Source organism: Erpetoichthys calabaricus, chromosome 2 (assembly GCF_900747795.2).
Source record: "Erpetoichthys calabaricus chromosome 2, fErpCal1.3, whole genome shotgun sequence".
In the NCBI taxonomy this organism is placed as follows: domain Eukaryota; kingdom Metazoa; phylum Chordata; class Cladistia; order Polypteriformes; family Polypteridae; genus Erpetoichthys; species Erpetoichthys calabaricus.
Genome location: NC_041395.2, coordinates 322417792 through 322441326, shown reverse-complemented (window position 1 = coordinate 322441326; position 23535 = coordinate 322417792). Strand labels below are relative to the sequence as shown.

Sequence of the window (23535 nt, the reverse complement as noted above, 5' to 3'; positions counted from 1 at the left end):
CATACATGTTCTACTGTATCTATGTCAACATTTTGGTATTTACATTTTATACATTTCTTTCTTGTTGAAAAAAATTTAAATTTTGGTTCATTTGACTGGGGAAGACATAATAATAAGTGAAGTTAATAATGCTCCTCAATTCTGTCCTCTTTTTTAGAATCTTGATGTTGCACTTAATGCCACTCACTGTACTGCTAAGATGTTTTGCTGTCCATGGAAAATGCTGACATACCAGGAGCCTTGTAATCAATGGATGTAAAGATTCTGCCATCAGATTAGACGGCCTAGCACTGACTACACTAAAGAATGGCCAGGAGGGGTGCCAGTAGTGCCAGTTGGCTTACATCTCCAGGACTGTGACTGTGTCTGACTTTTGTCTTTGACTTTCACTGTTCTAAATCCAACGGTGAACCTTTCAGAGAATTATTTATTTCAAAGATGCTGCTGATTGGAGCTTTGATGTTCCTCTCCCTGTATTGTCAAATGGACATAGTTCAACAATGAATTAACAGATAGACATTACTGGGCCTCTGTTTATTTTAAACCAATATCAAAGTACTTGTTTTTTCTGTCTGTTATTAAACAAATTTGTGTCAATATGTGTACTCATTATGTCATTAGTAATTTGAAAAGTTCATATTTGCATTTTGCCTGGGAACTTGTCATGGGACCTCTGTCGCCTGCATTCAGTGAAATCGCTATACAAAAATAAAGTGAATGTAAATTATCTGAATGAATGATTTGGTTTCTGGTAGAAGCTGTAAGAGCTTAATCACATTATGGGAGTTATAAAACATAAAATTATTATCTGAAATCACGGGATGCCTATTCACTGCACTAGTAACATTATTTCTAAACACCTGGTTACATAAAAGCCAATTTTCTGTGTCATAGCAAAACTTATTGAATTAATTAGTTATACTTTTCTTTCTTCTTTACAATTACTATACAAAATTTGTAAAATTAATTTTTTAACCTACACTTTACAATTTTCATGCCTATCAGTGTCAAAAATAAAATAGAATACTTAAGTATGTCATACTGTAATATAATAAAAGACCTAATGGCTGAAGACCTGCATATGCCAGTAAGCTGAAATATGACATGTTTCTAGAGTTTATACCAAAACCAATGAGAAAAATTTTAAAAACCCTGACTTTCCACTAAACTTTAATAATTTGCTTAGCAATTATATAAGGGATGAAGATCCACAGCACAGAGGTCAATCCTTATGAAAAAATAACAATTTCAGCCAAAACTAGTGCGGAGTATCAGGAGCTATTAATGGTGTGAAATTCAAAGTGACAGAGACCTATGAACCTAAAAGAAAAAGAGCACAATTACCAGATTTGCATCTGATTTGCAGCCATCTATATTTAATATTTTTTACTGTGAAGAGTTCAAAATTATGCCTATATTTATCTATAAAGGAAAGTTTTGAAAAAGAAATGCAATAATGACACATTGTGCCTGAGGACTGACATCATTCCTATGGAGCACCTAAAGATAAAAGAAAAAGAAAATGCATTCAGTCCATGCTTGACCCAGACATTTTCTTTTGTATTTGGACTGCAAGTACAGTATTTTATCTGATTACTACACTGAATTTGTTTGCATGTGTCTTTATAGGGAAAAAAAATCTACATGAAGAATATATTAAAAACAAACCTCAAACAGATGTCTCTTTGTAAAGGAAGTAATGATCTCATCAAAAACTGAAGACACCAGTCAGGTCCTCCTGCGCCGGGTGGAACACAACACGGACAGACTCAATCAATTCCTCATGGACAGCCATAAGATAAGGAACTGATTTCTTCTTTTTTGTTCTTAGATATGCATCTGTTAACAAAAATCATACAGTTTTAGAATTTGTAAATATTATTATGACTGTAAAACTCGACTTTTCTATTAGCTAATTACACAGGACTGACCCTAGGATATCATTAATTGCTTCTAAGCACTATAATTAGGCAAAAAATAACTTCTTCTTCTTTGATATGAGCATGCAGTTAGTCGTAAATCCAGCTCATTGGAAAAAGAACCAAAAGCAAACTCGACACATGGTGACATTGTTACATATATACTCTCAACTCACGAAGGAGTATCTGACATATCTTAAAGAGGAGCTGGAAAAAGTGGACTCAGATATCACTGCCTGACCTATTCAGTCTATTATGTTGTCATAACAAGACTCACCAGGGAAATCGAATGAAAGTGATGACTTTGATTAAAAACAAAAAAAAAATTCAAAGGATAATAAAAGTTGTAGTTCCCAGAAAAAGTGGAGGAGACACCATATAATAAAAATCCCTGGTACCTTCTTTCTATGCCCTTGATATCCCTTTCATCCTGGTTTTCAGAAAAATTCCAAATTTGAAGTGAAAAAGAAGTGAACTTTGAGGCTTGTGTTGCAACCCAATTCCTTAAACTTAACTAACACATTTTTCACAATTTCTTTATAATTCAGATCTTTATTGTTACCTAAAAAACTTATAAATTAATTCTTTGAATAATATCCAACAATCTCAGCACGTCATTTGTGGCACAATAAAACTGCATCAGAAATCGGTTTTCTAAGATCAGGTCCGGCAAAATTTTCAGTTTACCTTCAGACAAACTAAGACACTTCTGGCACAAATACATAAAACAGGCTTAACTTAATGTTTTTGATAGGACTTTGACAAACTGTTTCATTAAAGAAAGCCTAATATATATATGGCGGAATATTTTGGACAAAACTAAATAAACTAAATAAATAAGTGTGAATTTCCCCTTGGGATTAATAAAGTATCTATCTAAATAAATACTCAAATAAATAAACGTTTTGTGAAATGACAGCATAAATAAATAAATAAATGTGTCAAGAAATGTGAGGATAAATAAATGTGTCACGAGTTAGTTTTTTGCTGCTTATTTATGTATTTGTTTTTGTTTAATTTTGTCCGTAATATTCGTCCAAACGCATCATGAAATACTTCTTGAACTAAAGCTGTCACTTTCACTCGTCAAAATTGAGAGGGTGGGCTCTAGCACATACTGCCTTTTGATTGGTGAATCATCGTCTGTAGATTGCTCACACCTAATTCAATATGTGTGTGCAGTACATGGAGGTAAATGAGGGAGAACACGAATTAATTACAAAAATGCTTACTGCTGCCGATTAAAGTCAAAGCTATCACGCATTTCAGAGAGATAATTGAAGATTTAGCAGAATAAATGACAATGTTGGCTGCCCCGTAAGACTACAATGTCGATTAAACTATTCTGGAAACCATCGAAGAACTGTTGCAATGGACTAAACTATACGCCAGTACAGGTGACAAGTTACCTGCCATGGATGCCCATCCTTTGACATTCCAGCTGAGTCAATAGATCATTTTCTTTTATGCGGTTAAAAGTACCACAGATGGCAGATCTCTATGATGTATCGGAGACGACGATCACAAGGCGAATGAGCCAGTGTAAGATACCGTGAGCTGAACCTGTATCAGTTTAAACACTTTGACACGGAAAGCCCAAAGCAGCGGCAATTAATATTTTGAACTGAATATTTGACCCTTGTTTTACGAGTCTAAAGTCAGGTGCGTATTCGCAGCTACTTTTTCAAGCAACTTTACAGCGCTGACTCACCAATCAAAACAGTGCGTGCTAGAGCCCACCATCTCAACCTTGACGAGTGAAAGTGACAGATTTAAGAGGTATTTCATGATGCGTTTGGAGGAATATTACGGACAAAAGTAATTAATTATTTAACTAAACAAAAGCACATTATTTTTGTTTACATTTTACAGTGTTTTTATTTAATTATGTATTTATTTATTATTTTATTTTGTCCGAAAAATGCCTCCATAAACATTTTAGTGGTGGTAGCATAACTTTATCTCGATCCACCAAGCTAGGTCTGAACATATTTATGGCCTCAGTCAGTAGCTTTTTTCTAGCTGGCTATTCCCTGCTCTGCTGTCCCATTCACATGAGAGTTTTGTATGTCCTGGTAAACTCCTGAATTAGTAGGATACACGGAACTTTCAAGTCCCGACACAAGCAAGGTATGTGCTCATTACAGTTTATTTTTTCTAGATGATTTTCAAAGCTTTAAATATAGGTTTGCTATTAGAATAGATTAAATTAAAACAAATTATCAATAAAATAAAATAATAATGTTAAAATAATTATATTGTGAAAACAAAAAATTGGTCATTGTAAAAAAAAAAAAAAAGCTACGTGATGCAGAAAAATTGTTTTCATTTTTGATTTCAGTGCCCACAAATATATAAAAAATCACATTAAATAATCAAAACAATGTTTTAATGTATACCTGTGATGGACGGTAGGACAGGCCTCGACAGAGAAATCAAATTTACTCTGTGTTCTCATTTATAACTCACTTTTGTTACCTTTTCCTTCCGGACTGTCGAGAAAACACCATCAAGAATGGGAAAAATGCGAGGCTGATTATTTCAAACTTGTTCAAGTCACTTTTCCTTAAATGGGCACGCTGGGAGTGACCGCCCGGCTCGTACAGACAACAAGTAGCACGCATACGAGCAGGAAGAGAGGTGTGGCCCGCCATTTCAGGGTTGCCGCCTTTTGGAGGCTCCACCCATCTCTTTCTGTCCCGCCCACTTCATGACGGAAGGCTGTACTCATATTGGATTGGATGGACAAACAAATGACTCGTCAGATTACAAATGTAAACGCCCCATTAGCGTCGCAAAATGTAGCTACGGTGTTGCTCTGATATTTAACCGCCCACAAATGTAGAGTTGGTTTTCTGTAGAGGCTGTCCCTACTATGTCGTAATGTGAAAGAAAGACACCTCCTTTACATCGAACCGCCTCTACGATTTATAGAAGGGTTTACACGAGCTCCTAGCAAAACTAACTGTAGGAGTCTACCGTAGACTATGCAAGTCCGCGTGGTGATACAAGGGCCGAGTCCTTGGGGCTTCAGGCTGGTGGGAGGCAAGGATTTTGACCAGCCCCTGACTATTTCACGGGTAAGTTTCACTTGTTAAAAAGAGCAAAGGTTCTCCCTACTGGCATCGTTCCACAGGTGTGTTTGGTCTGCATCATACGAGGTGGCACAGACCTGAATAGAATGTGTTAGAGAGCGTGAACACGGCTTGAGAAACAAGCAAAGGGTGGTTGAAACTGAAAAAGGTAGACTTCAGGTTCTCCTCAAGTGAAAGGGGGTAGTTGCGGAATGCAAACTGATATCAGCCGGTGGAAGCCATCAGCTGTGCAAGACCTCCGGGTTTTACTGTAGGCAGCTGGAGTTTGGGTGGGGTCAGCCTGAAACATCTGCTTTGAATCTCCAGCATGAAAGGTGTCTTCACTCTGTACGTTACGGTGACCAAATAAGGTGGTCTCCATACTCAAATGAGGTATGTACTAAGTGAGGAAATGGGAGAGGCGTTGCACAGTATTTGGAGAGGTTAACTAGGGTGTGAGTGACTTGCTTTGTCAACTTGAGCAATTATGTTAGCAATATGCAGTCTTAATGAAACAAGGTAGCACGACAGAATTTTTTGTGTAACATTTACTTCTGAAAATAAGCAGACGCAAATTTAGCTTAAATCTATTCTTTTAGTACTTCCAGGAGTAACAAATAGTTGCTTTTCAGCCTATTTCATAAGAATCTGTTTACTCAAAAGACAAGTACAGTATGTGTCTTCTATAACACAGAAAGTCTTAAGTTCTTGTTTTTATTTCTGATTTGATTATTTCTAGAACATTTTATAAGATAAGTTATTTAACAACTTATTTAAGAACATTTTATAAGATTAAGTTATTTAACAACTTATTTATTCAAAGGATTAGCATATTTTTCTTGTGTTTATTTAGCTGCACAGTAAGATTAGAGAGGAGGAGAGAGGTTGAGCGCTTGCACTGATACAGTGAGCTGCAGCACCCACCACACAACGACCCACCTCAAGATCCCAAAATAAGACCCTAGTGCAGCCAGTGACACCTCAGTAGCACACTATTTTAAATGGAGTGGAACAGTGTGAGCTTTTTTATTTTACAGTGGCTGGAGTGCCAGTCCTGCCACCAACCCCTGAGTTTTCTTTGCAAGTTGTAGGACCCACTTGCAGTGCGAGTGAAATAAGGGCATTATGTAAGTTTCCTTTGTCTATATAGTGGTGACGCAGTGGTTGCGCTGCTGCCTTGCAATGAGGCTAGCGGGGCTCATGTCTTGAGCCCTCTCTGTGTTGAGTTTGTATGCTCTCCCTGTGTGTGTGGGGGGGGGGGGTTTCCTCTAGGCGCTCTGGTTTTCTCCCTCAGTCCAAAGACATGCACGTTTGGTGGATTGGCAATGATAGACTGGCCCTATTATATGTATGTATGTATGTATGTGTGTGTGTGTGTGTGTGTGTGTGTGTGTGTTCACACTTCAATGGAGTTGTGCCCTGTCCAGTGACTGTTTCTGCTTTGCACCTATGCTTGCTGTGATAGGTTCCAGCTTCCTCGTGGCCCTACTCTGGATAAAGTGTGTTTGGAAGATACATGATGATATAGTGGTTTGAATTTCATCTAATTGTAGAACTAATGCATTCATTAATTGACAGGTAGTGGGCATTAAGTGTTTACCAGAATTTCTTTGGTCTCTTTGTACAGTTTCCTGAGTAAGTGTTCTATTGGTGACTTCATGAACTGATTGGCATCATATTGTAGTAGAACTGTTTTCAGTATGTTACTCGGGTGTATTTTGGTAGCCCTCTATTTACACAATAGGGCTGCAGAGAGTAAAAAGCATATCTGGAATGAAAAGGCCACATTGTTGAAGCTGATTCATTTTTTTACAGGAATACTTGTGAATTTCAACCTTGGGATTAATAAAGTATCTATCTATCTATTTATTTTAGTGTAGAAATATTTCTCAGAGATAATCTGTGGGTATTCTTTATAGACATTGGCATTGGAATCAAGCTGGTATCCAAATACTGCCCATTGTGCCAGCTAATTATACTCTTAAGAGAAACTTATGTCCTCTGACCCATAGGAATAACACTTTTATCCAACAGAACCTTGCAATATATTAAGAAAGGCTTTTTGACCATATATTTTTGCACCACTTTTAACATCACACTGTCAAAATACAAATGTGGATAAAAGTAGTTGCTGGTACCTTGGCAAATTGGCTTTGTTGCCGTGTTTAGTTGTGAGCCTCCTGGCCATGATCAGGTCAGAATGCATCTTTGTGCCCACATACCTGGCCTTTCACTTGCCTCGGGTACGTTTCTCTGAACACCCAGTGGCCTGTCAGTAGAGTTTCCATGGATCACTGGCCAGTGTCTTATCTTAAGGACTGTCATACAGATGTATGCTAAACCAGCTAGGCAGTGTGTTGATTCACTCAGAGCTCTGGGGCCCTCCAGCTTGTTGTTTGATTTGTTCAGATCAGTCTCCTCTATCAGGACTCGGAGTATAAGATTAAGCTAATCAAGTTGATCACTGGAAGCTGTGCTCCTGTAAGTCCAGCCTAAGGGCTTTGTGCTGTAAGGTGGCAGACAACCAGTCTCAGTCAGGCAGCCATTGTCTGAAGTGCTTTTATGTAGCTGATGATTATTCCTACAGCATGAAAGTCTTCTGTGACTGCTATCCAGTCTGTCTAACTATGCACCAAATGACAGGTCTGTAGACTGGTAATGTGGCAGTAAAGTTCTTGCTATACTTCTGAAGAAGTGTTTAAATAAGTGCTGTTTCTGTTCTTGTTTGTAAATAGTTGACTCACATCAGTATGAAAGTGCCTGTGCTAGATTTCTTAGTATTTGGTATGTGTTTTTGTCAGTGCTGCAGTAACGTTTGGTATATGTTAATATTCATTATCCACTAGTCTGTTTAAATAAAACAATTGACAAAAGAAGCAAAGTTGGCACAGAAGACATTTCAACTGAGTATCAACCTAGACTACATACTACTGTATTGTAGCACTGTGCCAGCCCTCAGTTATTCTTTTTATGTGTTGTAACATTTACACTGAGGACCACCGTGAAGTGATTAAAGTACTGCATGATGAATCGGTAGTTTAATTAAAGTTCAAATAGTACTTTGGAATAATTGGAAAATACTGAGTTACAAGAAACATCTTAGATTTGCCCTTATATTATTTTTGGATAGTAAAATGCACAGTCTTGCGAACTTGGCTTCAGATTTTTAGAGGGTATGATATCATAGCAGAAATCTCAACTGGTGTAGCTTGTATGAAGCCTTAGTGGTTTAAATAATCTTTATTACACGTGAAGTCATATTAATAATTACATTTACTCTACAGCTACAGTGTTTATCAACTGTGCAGTTTGTTGCACCAGTGATTAATTTGTTCATAAACAGTCATTTGTAACAGAGGACATAGTGTCTCTTTGTATCTTTGATGTTTCTGTGTGATGCAAACCTGAGATCACCTTTACCAGTTTTCTGGTCAGGAGTTGTAATGAATAATTATGGAGAATGCCAGTTTCTGCACAGCTGTTTTCTAAATTTGTTCACATCACATACTTTTCATCTTGTTCTGGCTGGTCATTTTACTTTCTTCTCTATTTAGTGTTCAGCACTTAAGTCATCCATCAGTAAAGAAAGCTGTCTCTGATTTGACTTTTTATGCCTTGCTAATGACAATGTGCATTGTTATAATATTCTTCTAAAGTAAAACCGCTATGTTTGCTAAATTCATGTTTTATACATTTTGCATTATTATTTTGCCTAGATGTAGTCTACTTATCTGTTAAACAAAAAAACTAGGAACTGAAAATAGAAATGTTTTTAGTGATTTACTGTTGGTTATTGGTAGTACTAGGTGTTGTACTGCATTAGTCATTATGAACGTAGTGAGAAGTCAAGCAAAAAAAAGATGACTTTGTTGGACAGTTATCTTATCCAAAGATCTTGCTCATACATTGTTCTCCTCTCTTGCTAAATGAATCTTAGCCTGAAGAGATCTATTAATTTTTTTACATTTAAAATGTCTCTCTTAAAGGTTTTCCAGTGTTGTTGTTTGTCATAACGTGTATATAAAGACGGGGAACTCCAGTTTCTGTATTACATCTTGCCTGAACAAGGCGTCCGAGTTGCCACAAAAGCCTGCATATTGTAATCTTTTTTAGTTAGTCAATTAAAGATGTCATTTTGCTTGACTTTTTTTTTGTTACCTACCTAGCATAGATTTTTCAAAGATAATTGAAAAAAATTGCTCTCTGCAATTACATCAGTCTATTAAGTGAAGGAGGCTAAATTTCTTTTTTAGGTTAATGCCTGTAGATCCTAATTTGTAGAGCTACCATTTATCTGAAAGGGTGGTCCATCTAATTTTGTGGGCATGTCTTTGTATTTGCTGCTTGTTATGTCATTGATAGTAGCAACATTAGTATAAAATGCATTTTTTTCCTTAAATTTTATCTTTAAACAAATTGCATTTTTATAGCAGTACTCTTTAACCAATTAAGCAAGTTCTATACTTATTTATTTATCTATTTTTCAGTAGTAATGCTATTTGAATGTCTCTTAGGTGCATATAGGATTTATCTTTTGGTGCAGGCCAAGTGCTTTGTGTTTAATCATAGTACCAGCATAGTAATAGGCTCTGGAGTCTCTCATGGCTTTTGGATCATCCAATACACTACAGCAGTATGTACTGAATGCCTTGAGTACGAGTGAAGCTTATGGTGGGATTCAGTGTGCAGCTGAGAATGTGGTTTGCTGTCATTCGTAAACACTCCACAGTACAAGTGAAAAGCTGGTTTCAAAGCCTGGAATAAGTATGGAGTTCTACTACAATATTCACCTGAAACTCATTGCTACTTTGAGAATTTAATGTTTCATAAAAGAAAAATGGATGTCAAAAAAAGTCTCTCTGTTAAAGAGATGTGGTTTGAATTTTTCACGTGTTGCTTCTTGGTTTGTAGTTTGTTGGGCTTGTTTAGTCTTGAATTCCTAACTACGTTAACAGGCCTAGGCATATTTCAGCTGCACACCAACTTAACTGATGTGGATAAGTAAAATGATTTTATTGTGGAGAAAATAGTCAAGTGGGTGGGGTGTTACTCATCAAAAAAAATTGAAAATATGTCTCTGAGTGGCAGTGTTCTTTAGATGTGCTAAGAATATGCAGATTGGTATGTGTAACTCTGACAGCATGTGCTCAGGCAATGCAGTCAGAAGAAATGAAATCTTTAGCTGTGTTTGTGATACACTTTTTTACACTCCGATAGATAGATAGTATTATGTTGCTTTTTTTTCATTACAAATGTTTAAAATAATTATTTTGAATGGTAATTCTATGTGGTCACCTATTCCCATTGATAGTCTTTTTATTACAAGTATGTCTGTTTTACATGTCTAGAGACATTTTGGCACATTTATACTGGAGTGGTCATAATTGTGCTCAAAACTAAAACATACAAAGTATGAAAGTTCTTCATCTATGCATACAGCGTTTGGCTTCATCGAGGCCAGTCAGATGTTCCCATTGATAAAGTTTGCATTCAGTGTTGCCTTGCTTGCAAAATGTCTTTCAATGACATAACATGCTAAATAAGCAGCAGTTTAGCTCTTTAAGAGCGTGATTTGAATAGTAATTTAATTTTGGTTTGTATAAAGGAGATAGCTGTCTTCTACCTTGAACCACAGTTGTAATTAAGGAGTTATAGTTCTAGAACAAGCCAACATCAATTTTTGTGTATTTATAACAAGAAATAGCATCTGCTGCCTTGATATGATAACAAAGTATAATGTATTGTATTATTTGGTCTCGTAATCATGCTGGTTTCAATTCCAACTTTTAGTGTGACACTGTTTTATTCTGTTTTTCTGTTTTTTTGCATCTCTTACTGTAATGGTGTCGAGAAAAGCCAAGCAAAATGACACCTTTTATTGGCTAACTAAAAACTAAAGATTGCAATGGTGTCAAAATAGAGGGTTGTTATGCTTTGACATAAATAAACTAAACATGTGGATTCCTTTCTTTTGAATTTGGTATTTGTATGACTTACAGCTTTCTCCTGTACTATCATCAGTGTTTTGATGTTCATTTTTTCCACTGGCAGTTTCACTGCCCGAGATGCAATTAATGCCAAACTGTTTTCCTACAATGTAAAGAGAACTTGTTGTAAAACAAGATGTAAGATGCAAATCAAATGTCACATGTTTTAGCCAACTAATCCTAAAATGACATCAAGTATTATGTTGAAGCTAATCGTTGTCATTTGAAGCATATTTTGTACTGGATATTAAGTTGGTAGTTGTGCATTTTCAGTTTGGCTCACTTATTTGAAATAGCAATAATGAAAATACATAATGTCTCCATTTAAATATAAGATAGTAGTGGTTTGACTCATTCTAGAGAAAATGTTGCATAGTCATTTAATCTTTAACTTGTTATGTTATCAGGCAGTACACATTAGACTGTGACAATATGCTGTGCTGCTTGCATTTATGTGACAAAGCAAAATAAAGATGAAATAACGAGTAACATCTAAAAAGTTTTGGATTATTTGTTACTGAGTGTTTGTTTTTAAATTATTAGTTTTATGCATATTTCATTGTACATACATGTTGCATTTAGTCATTTGCACCTAAATTATTTCCTTTAGACCAAATTTCCATGATAGGTAGCTGATTTATCTCCAAGACATGTTGTTTGCAAACTATTTTTGATTTTGGGGACAAGAAGAAATCTTTTTAACATTTATATTATACCTTAAATTTTATCTCTTGAATAATCATTCAAAAAATGTTTAATCTGATTTCCAGTACTTAACAAAGACCTCCCGAGTAATGGGATTATTTTTATACTTATTTGTATTGTTTTTTTATGTATTGGAAACTCAAAACCCTTATGTAGAAAATGGTGAAAATGATCAATTAGTAGTAACTGGTATATTCTATAAGGGATACATATTCCCATTCTTTTACAGTCTTCTTAGCTAACTACCGAATTTCCAAACACACATGGACACTTCATATTAAGCAATAGCAGGATAAAGCACTAAAACAAAGACAAAAATAGCACTTAGTTTATCTTTTAAGACATGCTGACCTTCTTGAAATATACATCTGTTAAGGCACAGGAAAACAGCATGTCATTACAACTTGAATCCAAATCAGAAAATGGTTACATGGATTGATTTCTTGACTGCTGGGTTGCTGGCTGTTAAGCTGTGTTTTTGATATTTGGTTCAGAGAAAATATGTGAAAGGCTTAATAGCTGTTCAGTATTAAAACTTGAAGACCAGAGACACAGCCATACTGCTAGATAGTATGGTAGATTGTACCAAAATTAGCCTGTAAATGATGTACCGTATTTGCTCCAAATTCTAATTCTTGCCACTTGGTTAAATGAAACATCTTGTGCTTGTCTTAAAGCTATATCTTGTTTTCTGTTTGCTTCTGGATTTTTCTAGATAGTAGCAACGTGTTTCATATTGAATAACATATTTAAGTAATGTGCATGCAGTTTCACTGTATGTGACCATAATGAACCGGGAAATCTATTCTTACATTTGAAAAGGACCATGTGGTATAGCCAAAAAAAAATCATACTTAAAATTATTTATTTATAGTGCCTGATATTAAATAATAGTTTTCCTAGTACAAGTTACATACTTTAGTGTATAGATCTCAAACTCCAGTCCTGAAGGGCCACAGTGACAGCAGGTTTTCATTCTAACCCTTTTCTTAACTAGTGACCTGTTTTTGCTGCTAATTAACTTCTTCTGAATTAGTTTTAATTGATTTGTTTTTTTAAGATTTGTTCCCCAGAATTTCTTCATTGTTCCTCTGAATTGCTTCATTTTTTTTACTTAAACATAAATTAAATGTGAAGTGAGTGAGCCAACAGAAGACCAACTAAGTCAGGTCCTCAAACTCCCAACGAATTTCACTCCAACCAATTGCTTAATTAGGCACAGAGTCTTGTTTTTTATTAAACCTGTCCTTTAATTCCATGGCTTGTTGCTGCTCTAATTGTGCATTAGTATTCTTTTGAAAAAAATTTTCTTTACTTTTCTAAGAGCACTGTTAAAATGTTTTGGGAATCTGAGCAAACAACATTCCTGAGACCTCCACCATTTTATTTTCAGATATTGTATGATGGTCTCGGTTTGCTGGTCATGTTTTGGTATATTTTGTATCTCATTATTGTTTGGCTGCTAATTAAGGAAAAAGAAACAATTATTGGGTCTGAGTCTTCAAGAGCAAGTCAATTAAAATTAATTCAAAAGAAGTTAATTAGCAGCAAAAACAGGTCACTAATTTAAGAAAAGGGTTAGAATGAAAACCTCTGCAGCCGATGCGACTCTCCAGGACTTGAGTTTGAGATCCCTGCTTTAGTGTGTGTTTTTAAATGTAAACTAAATCTACATTCAAATATGAGCACTTAATCAAGTGGTTTGTGCTTTAATTTGCGTTGTAGAGAATTTTCTGTAATATTTACATATATTGGCCCTGTCAGAGTGCAGTTTGCTTACTTCTGTCTGTTTTTGCTGTGTGCGATAATTTTTGAATGGATTTGCACTCTGTCAGGAAAAAAACTGCTTTTCACCTTAATAAGTATTTGCCCGGAATGCACAATTTACAATAAATACATGCTTATAACTGCCCTGTGGGTATGGATACAAGTCCTTTGTATTTTTTAGTACCTGCATGATTGGAGCTACTATTAAGTTGGTAGTTGTGCATTTTGCAGCTTGTCTCATTTATTTGAAATAGGCAATAAGTAATGAAAATACAGATTACCTCCATTTAAATATAAGATGATGGTGGTTTGACTCATTCTAGAGAAAATGTTGTATAGTCATCCATCCATCCATCCATCCATCCATCCATTTTCCAACCCGCTGAATCCGAACACAGGGTCACGGGGGTCCGCTGGAGCCAATCCCAGCCAACACAGGGCACAAGGCAGGGAACCAATCCCGGGCAGGGTGCCAACCCACCGCAGTGTATAGTCATTTAATCTTTAATTTATGTTATCAGGCAGTACACATTAGACTATGACAATATGCTGTGCGACTTGCATTTATGTGACAAAGTAAAGATGAAGTAACTTCTAAAAGAAGTTTTGGTTTGTTTGTTACCATTTGTGCCTAAATTGTTTCTTTTAAACCAAATTTCATGATAGCTAGCTGTTTCATCTCTAAGCCATGTTGTTTGTAAACTATTTTTTGATTTTGGGGACAAGAAGAAATCTTTTTACCTGCATGATTGGAGCTACTAATTGCCTTTTCTTTCCTTTGTAATACTGTGGCTCTTGCTTTTTGAAAGTCACTTTCATACTTGTTTATGAGGGCCCATTGGTAGACTCATCTCTTAAAGACTTGCCTCTTCTTTCTTGGCATTTATTATTATATGTTTGTATACTTTTAGATGTAATTGTGATATGTAATTGAAAAGCTATTGATTTTACAGTTTTTTGTAATAGAATATCTATGTGTAAAAATTTGACATGGTGTGTTCTGTGAATTTCACCATATACAATAAATTTTGATTGATATCTCAAAGTGTTGCATGTAGGCGTATGGTTGTGTGCGAGTGTGTGCTGTGATGAACTAGTGCCCCATTCGTTGTTTGTTCCTAACTTGCACACAGTGCTTTTTGAATAGGCACTGGCCTCCTGTAACTCTGAAATGGATAAGCAGATCAGGAATTGGAGTCTGTTCACTTTTGAAATGCATCTGAGACAAAGGGGATTATCAGGGAAGGTCTTGAACAGAAAATATCACTATATGCAGATGATATGGTACTATATATATCAGACCCACAAAATTCTGTGCCTACAGTACTAACAGCACTAGCAGAATTTCAAAAGATATCGGCACTCCAAATTAATTTGAATGAAAGTGTGCTTTTTACAGTGAACTCTATAGCAGAGTATTAGACTAGACACCTTACCTTTTATCATCACAGATCAGTTTAAATACCTAGGGGAAAACATCACAAATAAATTTAAAACTCTTTTTTAACAAATTCCTTTTGTCTACATGGAAAAACTTAAACAAGACATGCGTAGATGGTCTACCCTCCATCTCACTTTAGCAGGGAGAATCAACTCTGTCAAAATGAACATCCTTCTCAAACTTTCTATTTCAAAGCATTCGCATATACATTAACAAATCATTTTTTAAGAAAATTAGATTCAGTAATAACCTCATTAATTTGGAATTTGAAACATCCATGCTTTCAAAGGGTGACAATTTGAAATTGGGGGGGGGGGGGGGAATCAAATTCTCACTTAGAGGATCTCTTCAAAACTTTTTCAAAACCTGGCAGGATTCAATCGATAACATTTTGGAATAAACATTTATATTGGGGAAAAGAATTCTCTTCTCTCTTTTCTACTCTTAAATTTGGCTCTTGGCCTTCCTGTCTTTCTCTTGGGTGGGGGTTGAATTTAGTTTTGTTAAGCTTGACTTGACTGTATGGAATGTTACTTGCTTTAAGTCAATAAAAAAAGGAAATGGAGGGATGGATGTTGTATGCAAGTGTCTCTGTGTTGCTTTTTAAAATTAGACATATTGTAAAAAAGTATCTTTCAGAATTGAAAAGCAAGTGTATGGACTACCCTGTTTATTAGCTTTTTTTTTTTTATGGTCCCTGCCCTTCCAGCAAGTAAGTGTGTGAGTGTTTGTGTTCGTTTTTTCTTTTTTAAGAAAATTGTACTTTCAGATTAGCTGGAACACTCTTTGCTTCCTGTTATGTAGTCAGTCTCTTCAGTTCCTCATGTATTTGTGCCTTGAGGCAGACATTTCTGCGCACCTGGATCCTGTGACATCATTTCCGCTTAACTAGGTTGTTATCGCTTAACTAATTAAAATACCTTTACAGTTAGAAGGATTTTCATTCTGCTATTAAGCTGTAGAGGTTGTAGCATGGGCAGGTTTTAAAATAGCACAGATTTTTCTCAATCTCTGAGTTTGTTGCTGTGGAACTTTATGTTCATACTAAGTTGTGTAGTTAAGAAAATTAATAAAGCATCTTGGGAAGGAACATTAAGTTAGCTGAGCAAGGTGAACCTATTATCCATAACTTAAAAAAAGGTGTCAAGAAACAAGCTCAGCAGTGGAGATTTTAAATATTTTTGACATGCTTAAAAAGAGAAGGAACTTGCATGTGCTTGTCAATGTCAGGATGCTATGGAGAGCATTTCCAGCAACACTTACAGTTGAGTGATGTATGTGTTTTGGCAAGCAATTGCAGAGGATGGGGGTACTGCCAAAGTAACCCTGGCCAACTGAATGTCCTGCACAAACTCCCAGAGAAAGAGATGTGCACTTAGAATAATGGCATATGGAGTTGCTTGTGTTTAAAACAACATTGAAAAGTGAAAACTGTACTTTTAGTACTTTGTGAGCTTACAGACAAGACACAAGGAAGGTTGGGATAAAGAAATCTTTACCAATAGACCTTGGGTTTTCTAAGCACTGTTTGAATCCCCTGATCTAGGCAAATCTCTTTTTAGAGACTGTTACATATTACTTTGTCATTTCATTGGCTGACACATTGTTATCTGCAGTTTTCATTTTTCATTGCCTTTCTCAGTTATTAGTGTCTCATTTTTTGGCAGAAATGCCTTTTCAAGATAAACATAACCAGATATGGAAAGTCAGTTTTCAGAGGTTCATGGATTTTGTTCCTTTTCATTTTTCGTGCTTTATCAATTAATTTATGCCTTTGATGTACATTGAAAGTTGCTCTCATGTTTTCTCTGTCATCAATAATTCTGTTGTTCAGATGTTTTGTTGTAGCATTATTTCATTAAGAATTATTTTTTGCTTTGTTGTCCTCTTTTAACCTCTGTGATGCCCTGTGAATTCTCAAACGTATTGGGGAATACTGAAAATCTCATACATACTAGGGGCATGTAGTTCATTAATCAAATGAGAATAATACATATATAATTTTTTCTACTAAACCATAGTATTAAATTCAGAGATTCCTCCAACATCTACATTGTTGCTACTTTTGCTACTCTTGTGAATGTGATGTCTAATGAGAAGCTAAGATTAGTTTTGAATATTTTGATGACTTCTTTATTCTTGCAAACCAAAAAATGGACATTGTCCAAATATCATTCATGCTCATGGGATGCCCAGAAAAATGATGCAATATAAGAAAAATGTTACTGCAATATTAGCATATAAAAGGTGAAAAGTAACATCAGTTTTAGTAAAATCTATTGAGTAGCTTAGTTTTTTCTGTCTGAACATTATACAACATACAACACTGAAACACAGAAACATTTTGTCCACGTACTATTTGCCTCCTACACTAAAGTAAATGTTAGTGAGATAATTACTTCCAAAACAAATTTATACTGAAGTTCTGCTTTGTCTGATATTTACTTTAATAGATTATGTTGTGGAGATTCTGCCTCTCCTCTCAGTTTACTATGAATGTGTGTCTTCCACTTGAATTGTCAAGAAAAACTATGCTTGATTTCATCATTTTCATCCTACCTCTATTCCACCTTTTGTTTTGTTTTTTTTTAAAGATCTTTGAACAATGAAAATACCCTTTCTGAATGAAAGGAAGGACAGTAGAGTGACGGTCAATCCACTGAACCAACAGTTTGACTCGTCCCTTGCATAATTTTAATTTTTACTGTTTTTAAATATGTGTTCTTTGCACCTTGATAAAACTAACCTTGGTTTTGTTTCCCATTTAAAAACTGCAAAGTCTTAACTTAAAATTATGAGTTACTCTTATCTTTTCTGCCTTTTTTCCCTGTCTTGGCAAACATCCTTTTTTTACTTTATTGGTAAGTTTTTAGGGCATGGGAGAAATGTTCAGTGCTATTTTGGGAGAAAATGTACATGTGTTCTGTGGTTCTTTTTCTCAAAGGAGCACTGTACATTATGAGCTTAATCTACTGTAAATTTGAGATGGCAAGAAAATACAACTAAATATGACATTTGCTATTCTTGCTGTACCCAATGTGCAATGTCTCATTTATGAACTAGAAAGGTTTTATATCTGAATCATGTGTTCACGCTGTAAAATTATGGTGAAAATCTTCGTGGTCATATATAATATATATACATATACATGTGAGCCACTAGGGGGCGTACCGCCACACAGACAGGCAGCAGACAAGTTTTGCCACACTCCACAAATTTATTTGCAGTTTTTCACCAGTGTGCACAACACAACACCATTCAGTCACTTCTGCTGCCAGTCCTCCTCCCTCCACTTCTCTTCAGGCTTTGTCCTCTCCTCCCGACTCTGGCCACTTATAGAGTGAGGCGGCTCCTTTTTATAAGGCACCTGGATGGACTCCAGGTGCCTAATGAGCTTCTTCCGGCCACACTTCTGGGTATTGCGGAAGCGTGACCAAATAAGGCCCAGGAAAGATTCACGGGATCCAACAGGGGCTGCCCTCTATCTGCCCGGGCAAGAAACTGTCCCGACAATCCTCTTTCCCCATGTCCTTCCACACTTTGGGCTTCATGGCTGTATATAGATTACATTAGGACATAATAGGGTCTGACAGTGGGATTGGATCTAAAAACCATAATCAATGACAAAATAGATATGACAAAAAGTGTTGTTCCCTCCTCAGTCTTGACAACGTTGCAAAGTTTGCTTTTTTGTTTTATTTTTTTTTTATTCAGTTAACATAGAATGAGGTTTTGTGTTAAAGGTAACTTAGTTTCATTGCTTACAATAAATGAACTAAATTTGTTATCTAGTTACTTATTATCAAATGTAATATGTTACAAACATTGCACTACTTTAGTTTTACTTCTCCTTATTTTGTATAAAAAAACTGCACATTTCAATGGCATTTGTTATTAAATCCTAAGCCCATCTATGAACCTTCATGAAAATGACCAGAAACAAATTTGATCATTTTCTTGTGCTTGATAAATACCTTTAGTCATATGTGGGCTGTGAAATAAATGGTATTCATTCCAACTTCTTCACCCCAAAGTGAGCCCTTGAAGATTTGCGGTATGAACACTGGCCATTGCACCAATATCATACAGTTTCATCATATCTATAGCAGTTAGCTGGCTGGCAACTAAACTGATGTCTTATTAAGAGGTTTCTGTTACTGGACTGCATGCAGCACACTTTTTTTTGTGCATGGCTGTGCAATTAAGCCCTGCAAAGAATTGGCACCCACCATGTTTGCTTTTTGCACAGGTAGCCTTCAACTGTAGTATAGACAGGTGCTATATATACACTTTTTTTTTTTCCCCCCACCGAATGCAGTCTTCTGAGGAGCGTGCAGTTGTTAATGTTATCCCAGCAACAATATCCTTGAATTACTCTACTTTAGGACCTACTAGCATTGAACAGGCACTCTGTTTGTCTGTGCAGTTTTTCTCTCTGATTCAATGGCCATTCTCTAGTGACCTGTTCTATTCATTGTAGTTAGCCCCTGGATTGGATGACACATGGTACCACTGGGAGTAACAGCCTTTCTTTCAATCTAGCTTATGTTTGATGTGTGGCTTTTGGTGGCAACAATCTGCGGACTTGCCGTTCTGTGTCTAATTGCAGAAGCTTCTTCTAGTTCAAGTTTCCATTGGAATGCGAAAATTGTGCTGCTAAATGTTTAACCTCTTAACAATACATGATCGTTTATCAATTACCTTAGTATAGATAAGAAACTGGAATTTGTATATGTGTGGGTCTGACTGAAACTTGGTAGGAACTGAAGGTTATGTTAACCAAGCGACATTTCCAGGGTTTACTTTTATTTCTGAACCCTGCAACTGTGGGCACGACTGTAGGATTGGAGTTCTTTAATAGGTCTGATAATTCAGTGAAATAAATCAGTTTTGACCCCTGTCTCTCCTTTCATTACCTTGTTATTCAACTGTAAGGCTTTTTCCATTATTGTTTATTATTATTATGTCCCTAAACGTCATATTGAGTTGTTTTTTTTTAAATTTCAGCTGCTGATTCATCTGCAGAAGTGGTGTTTTGTTAAATGGTGATTTTATTATTTATGTGGAATCATCCAACTGTCCTCTTTCTGCTAATTTTTTGTCTGTATTGCAATCTCATTGTTTCACACAACATATCAACTTCTCTACCCATGATGGGTTGTTCCTTTAGGGAGATTGTACCTTCTAATTTTCTTGCTATTGACTCTCTGAGCCCTGATCACAGTGCTGTTAGTTTGAATATATTTCTGGTCAGATACAAAACAAAAAAGCCAATTGTGTTATTTCTTCCCCTTTTATTTTTCCTTTTACAGTTTAATCAAATGTCTGTGTGTTTGTGTGTGTGTGTTTGTGTGTGTGCAGGTGTTTTCTTCCAACATAAAATGGCCGTGATTCCCCAAGAACTTAAATCTTTACATATGTATCTGACTCACTCTTGGATGTGTGCTCTTTCTGATATCAAATTGGTTGATCTGATTTTCATTTAGTACATGATAGGTTGACTGCCGAACTAATCAGTAAATCTAATTCCTCCACTTGTTTACCAGGGTCCTCCTGTATAAAACTTGCTTACAATCAAAAGTGTGTGCATAAGACATTTCTTATGTAAAAGTCGAGATTTATAAAACCTAAACTTAACATGAAAATTGGCTTAAAATTATGGAAAGGTTCAATCATCCATAAGTCCTAAGCAGACTTACTTGGTGTTAGCATTTTAGCGTCTCCAGGCAACAGGAAAAATCTTGTTATGCTGGGCATTTCAATGACACGTCAGTCACTAAAGTCTGTCCATCCGTTCATTCACCTTTCCTTCCATTTTCTAAAGCCAATTGTTGTAAACCTGTAATTGAAGAGGGGTTGCATGATTTCTATCCAAAGCTAGGAAATGCAGGCATAGCATAATAATCGGGTGCAACTTATTTAACCAATTTGAAAGTTGGAGGTTTTTTTTCTGTTATTTATTTGCTTCATCAAAGAGTCTGGTGTAACATTTTTGTTTTTTAAGTAATTTGCAACAGGGGTGTGTGTGATGTGTGGTGGAGATTTGCACAGACTGCCATGCGGCTCTTTGTATAGGCAAGCATAAGCCTCAGCCACACAACACTACCGTTTTAACCACCCATGCTGACTGATAAGGATCTGTTTTGCCAATAGGAGCATCTATTGGGTATGTAAAAGAGGAAAGTACTGTATACGGCATAGTCCAGTTGAAATAACAACCTCTTTTAAGCTAAATCTTAAATGGTTAACTAACCTGTAATTAAAATCGTGCAAAGTATTTCCCAATCTATTTTAAGAATTAGCGACATGCAAGAACATTACTTTGAGCAGAATGAATTATAGTATTCATTGATCCATCTATCACGTAAGCCCACTTATCCAGTTTAGAGGACAGCCGTATCCTCTTCCATCAATCAACAGGCACAGGCAGGAACAAAACATAGATAGGGCACCAGCCCATTACAGGTTGAATACACACACATGCATATAAGGTTCTATGTAGCATTGCTAGTTCATATAACCTGCATGCCTTTGGGTGGAAGCCAGAGCAAATCCACAGAGACCCATGTGCAAACTCTATGCAGGAAACACCTGGGCGTGACCCACAGACCGTCTTACTACTTGACAGCAGTGCCACAACTGCATCACAGTTCACCTGATTCATTGATTAACATTTAAGTTAACTGTGGTCTTAAAAAACGTATTTTGTAACATAGTGATTTGTATTCCTCCATCAGCTCTGTCAAATGTCAGTAATATCTCAAGTTAATTTTTTCTGAAGTTTTGTTTTCTGTGTTCTCCCATGGTCTAAAAGTAAAGACATCACTCGGGGGAAAATGGCCTAATTTATATGGTAATTAGACCATGGATATTTATAAAAGTCATTTGTTAATTATGGGTGGTTACTGGTAGGTGACAGAGAGTAGCTAAAAGTGCAGTTTTAAGTTGATTTGAGACTGTTTAAAGGAACTTTCCATGACAAGTAACGTATATACAATTTTATAAATTAGATTTTTTTTTTTTTTGTGCGAGTATGTGCTGTTTTTGCCTTTGAACCAAATCCAAGCATGGTTTTATACACGAGGTCCCAGATCAAATTCCTACTTAGTCCAAGCTCGCCATCCTTCACTTTCACATCTTCAACTGGTATCGTCCCAGATTCCCTGTTTCTGTTACTCCCATTGTCAAGAAATCTGATGCTGATTTCAGTAGTAACCATCCAATTTCCAACCTTATATTTTAAGTTAAGATTTTAGAGCATATAGAGTCATTAACCTGCAATTGCTTCATCCTGGGTGTGACGTTAATCAGCATCCAGCCCTGCAAGCAGATCCTCCAATTTACAGGGAAAACTTGGGGGTTGGTGGCAAAAAAAAAAACCTTCCCACTGTCCCAGTTTGGTGCTGAGGTGTCTCCCACTGCACTCGGTTGCCAGTCCAGGTGGTTTGTCATGCTTCCAACCTGAGGCAACATCTTTCAGATTATATTGTAACCATCTCTTAACATTTCCAATCAGGTTTCCATATAAGACACAGAACAGAAAGAGCACTTGTGAAACTGACAAATGATCTCCTTTGTGCTGCTGATACTCACTCACAAAGAGCAGCTTTCAACACAATTTCTCGCTCTGTTCTACTTGAATGTTACTTTTCTTGAGGAATTGCTGCCACTGCTTATTCATGGTTCCAGTCTTAACTGATTCCAGTTAACTAATTCAAAAAAGATCAAATTCCTCCATTATTACCCATGGTGTCCTTCACAGGGTCAGTAATAGCTCTGTTGCTTTCTGTGTTGTATCTTTTTCCTTGGGGGTCCATTAGGCATCATTTATGGTTTCATCTTTTAACTTGTGTACAAAATGGCACTGTAGCCAAAGCCACAACTTTGCTGTGGTCAAAATGAATGCATAAATCAATACTGGTGAGAAAAAAAAATCCTGCTTAAATTGTTCAATGACTTCAACTGCTGCCCAGTATTTGAAGAAAAGAAATGAGATTTCAAAAAATATATACCAGTCAAAAAGCATCTCACAGCTAGCACTGGTACTGGCTGTGAGACCCTGTCCAGTCTTTTTGGTAAAAATAAACCTTCAGTGCACCAGTGTGTTTGGGAAGTGTACTGTGCTCTCCAATCAGCTCTGCAGGAGATGTCCATCAGGCTTCCATAAGGCAGGAGACTCTGGCCCCATTCAAACCACAACATTTTAATTTACAAACACACATTTGTCTTTATTTTGTGCCTTTCCTCCATACTACCGTGTCATTTATGACCTCTGAAAACAAAGACTTTTTATAAACACTCTCCAGAGCTGGATACTTTTGTAAATGCAGCATCAGCTTTGTGGTATTGCCAGGTAAAAATAGAGATTTTTAAAAAAGGATACTCTAATCTCATTCTGATTGGTTCACGCTTATTTTGTAGCCCTTCACTGACTGGATTCTGCTCATCAATACAATGTCTCATTCACTGATTAGTCATGCCTTCACGAAAGAAAAACATTTTCCAGCACTGTAGAGACAGAATGATTGCTTTCCATGTCACTTGTGCTGCTTACCTGTGTCCATCTAAAATACATTTTTTAAAGTCTGAAAGCTATAACATGCGTAAAAGACAGATTATTCATCAGTCACTTCTGTTTTGCG

General features: G+C 36.2%; 1 protein-coding gene across 3 annotated transcripts in view; it reads left to right on the top strand.

Annotated features, from left to right (window-relative positions):
* Positions 1-4754: 4754 nt before the first annotated feature.
* The window catches only part of pdlim1 (PDZ and LIM domain 1 (elfin)), a 68834-nt gene continuing 50053 nt past the window's right edge, over positions 4755-23535 (top strand). Inside the window, exon 1 of one of the 3 annotated variants that reach the window (XM_051923492.1) lies at positions 4755-4999. In XM_051923492.1, the coding sequence (XP_051779452.1) occupies positions 4907-4999 (93 nt within the window). In that variant the 5' untranslated portion in view covers positions 4755-4906. The remainder of the gene's footprint in view (positions 5000-23535) is intronic. The other 2 variants (XM_051923491.1, XM_028795984.2) reach the window with 2 other exon arrangements.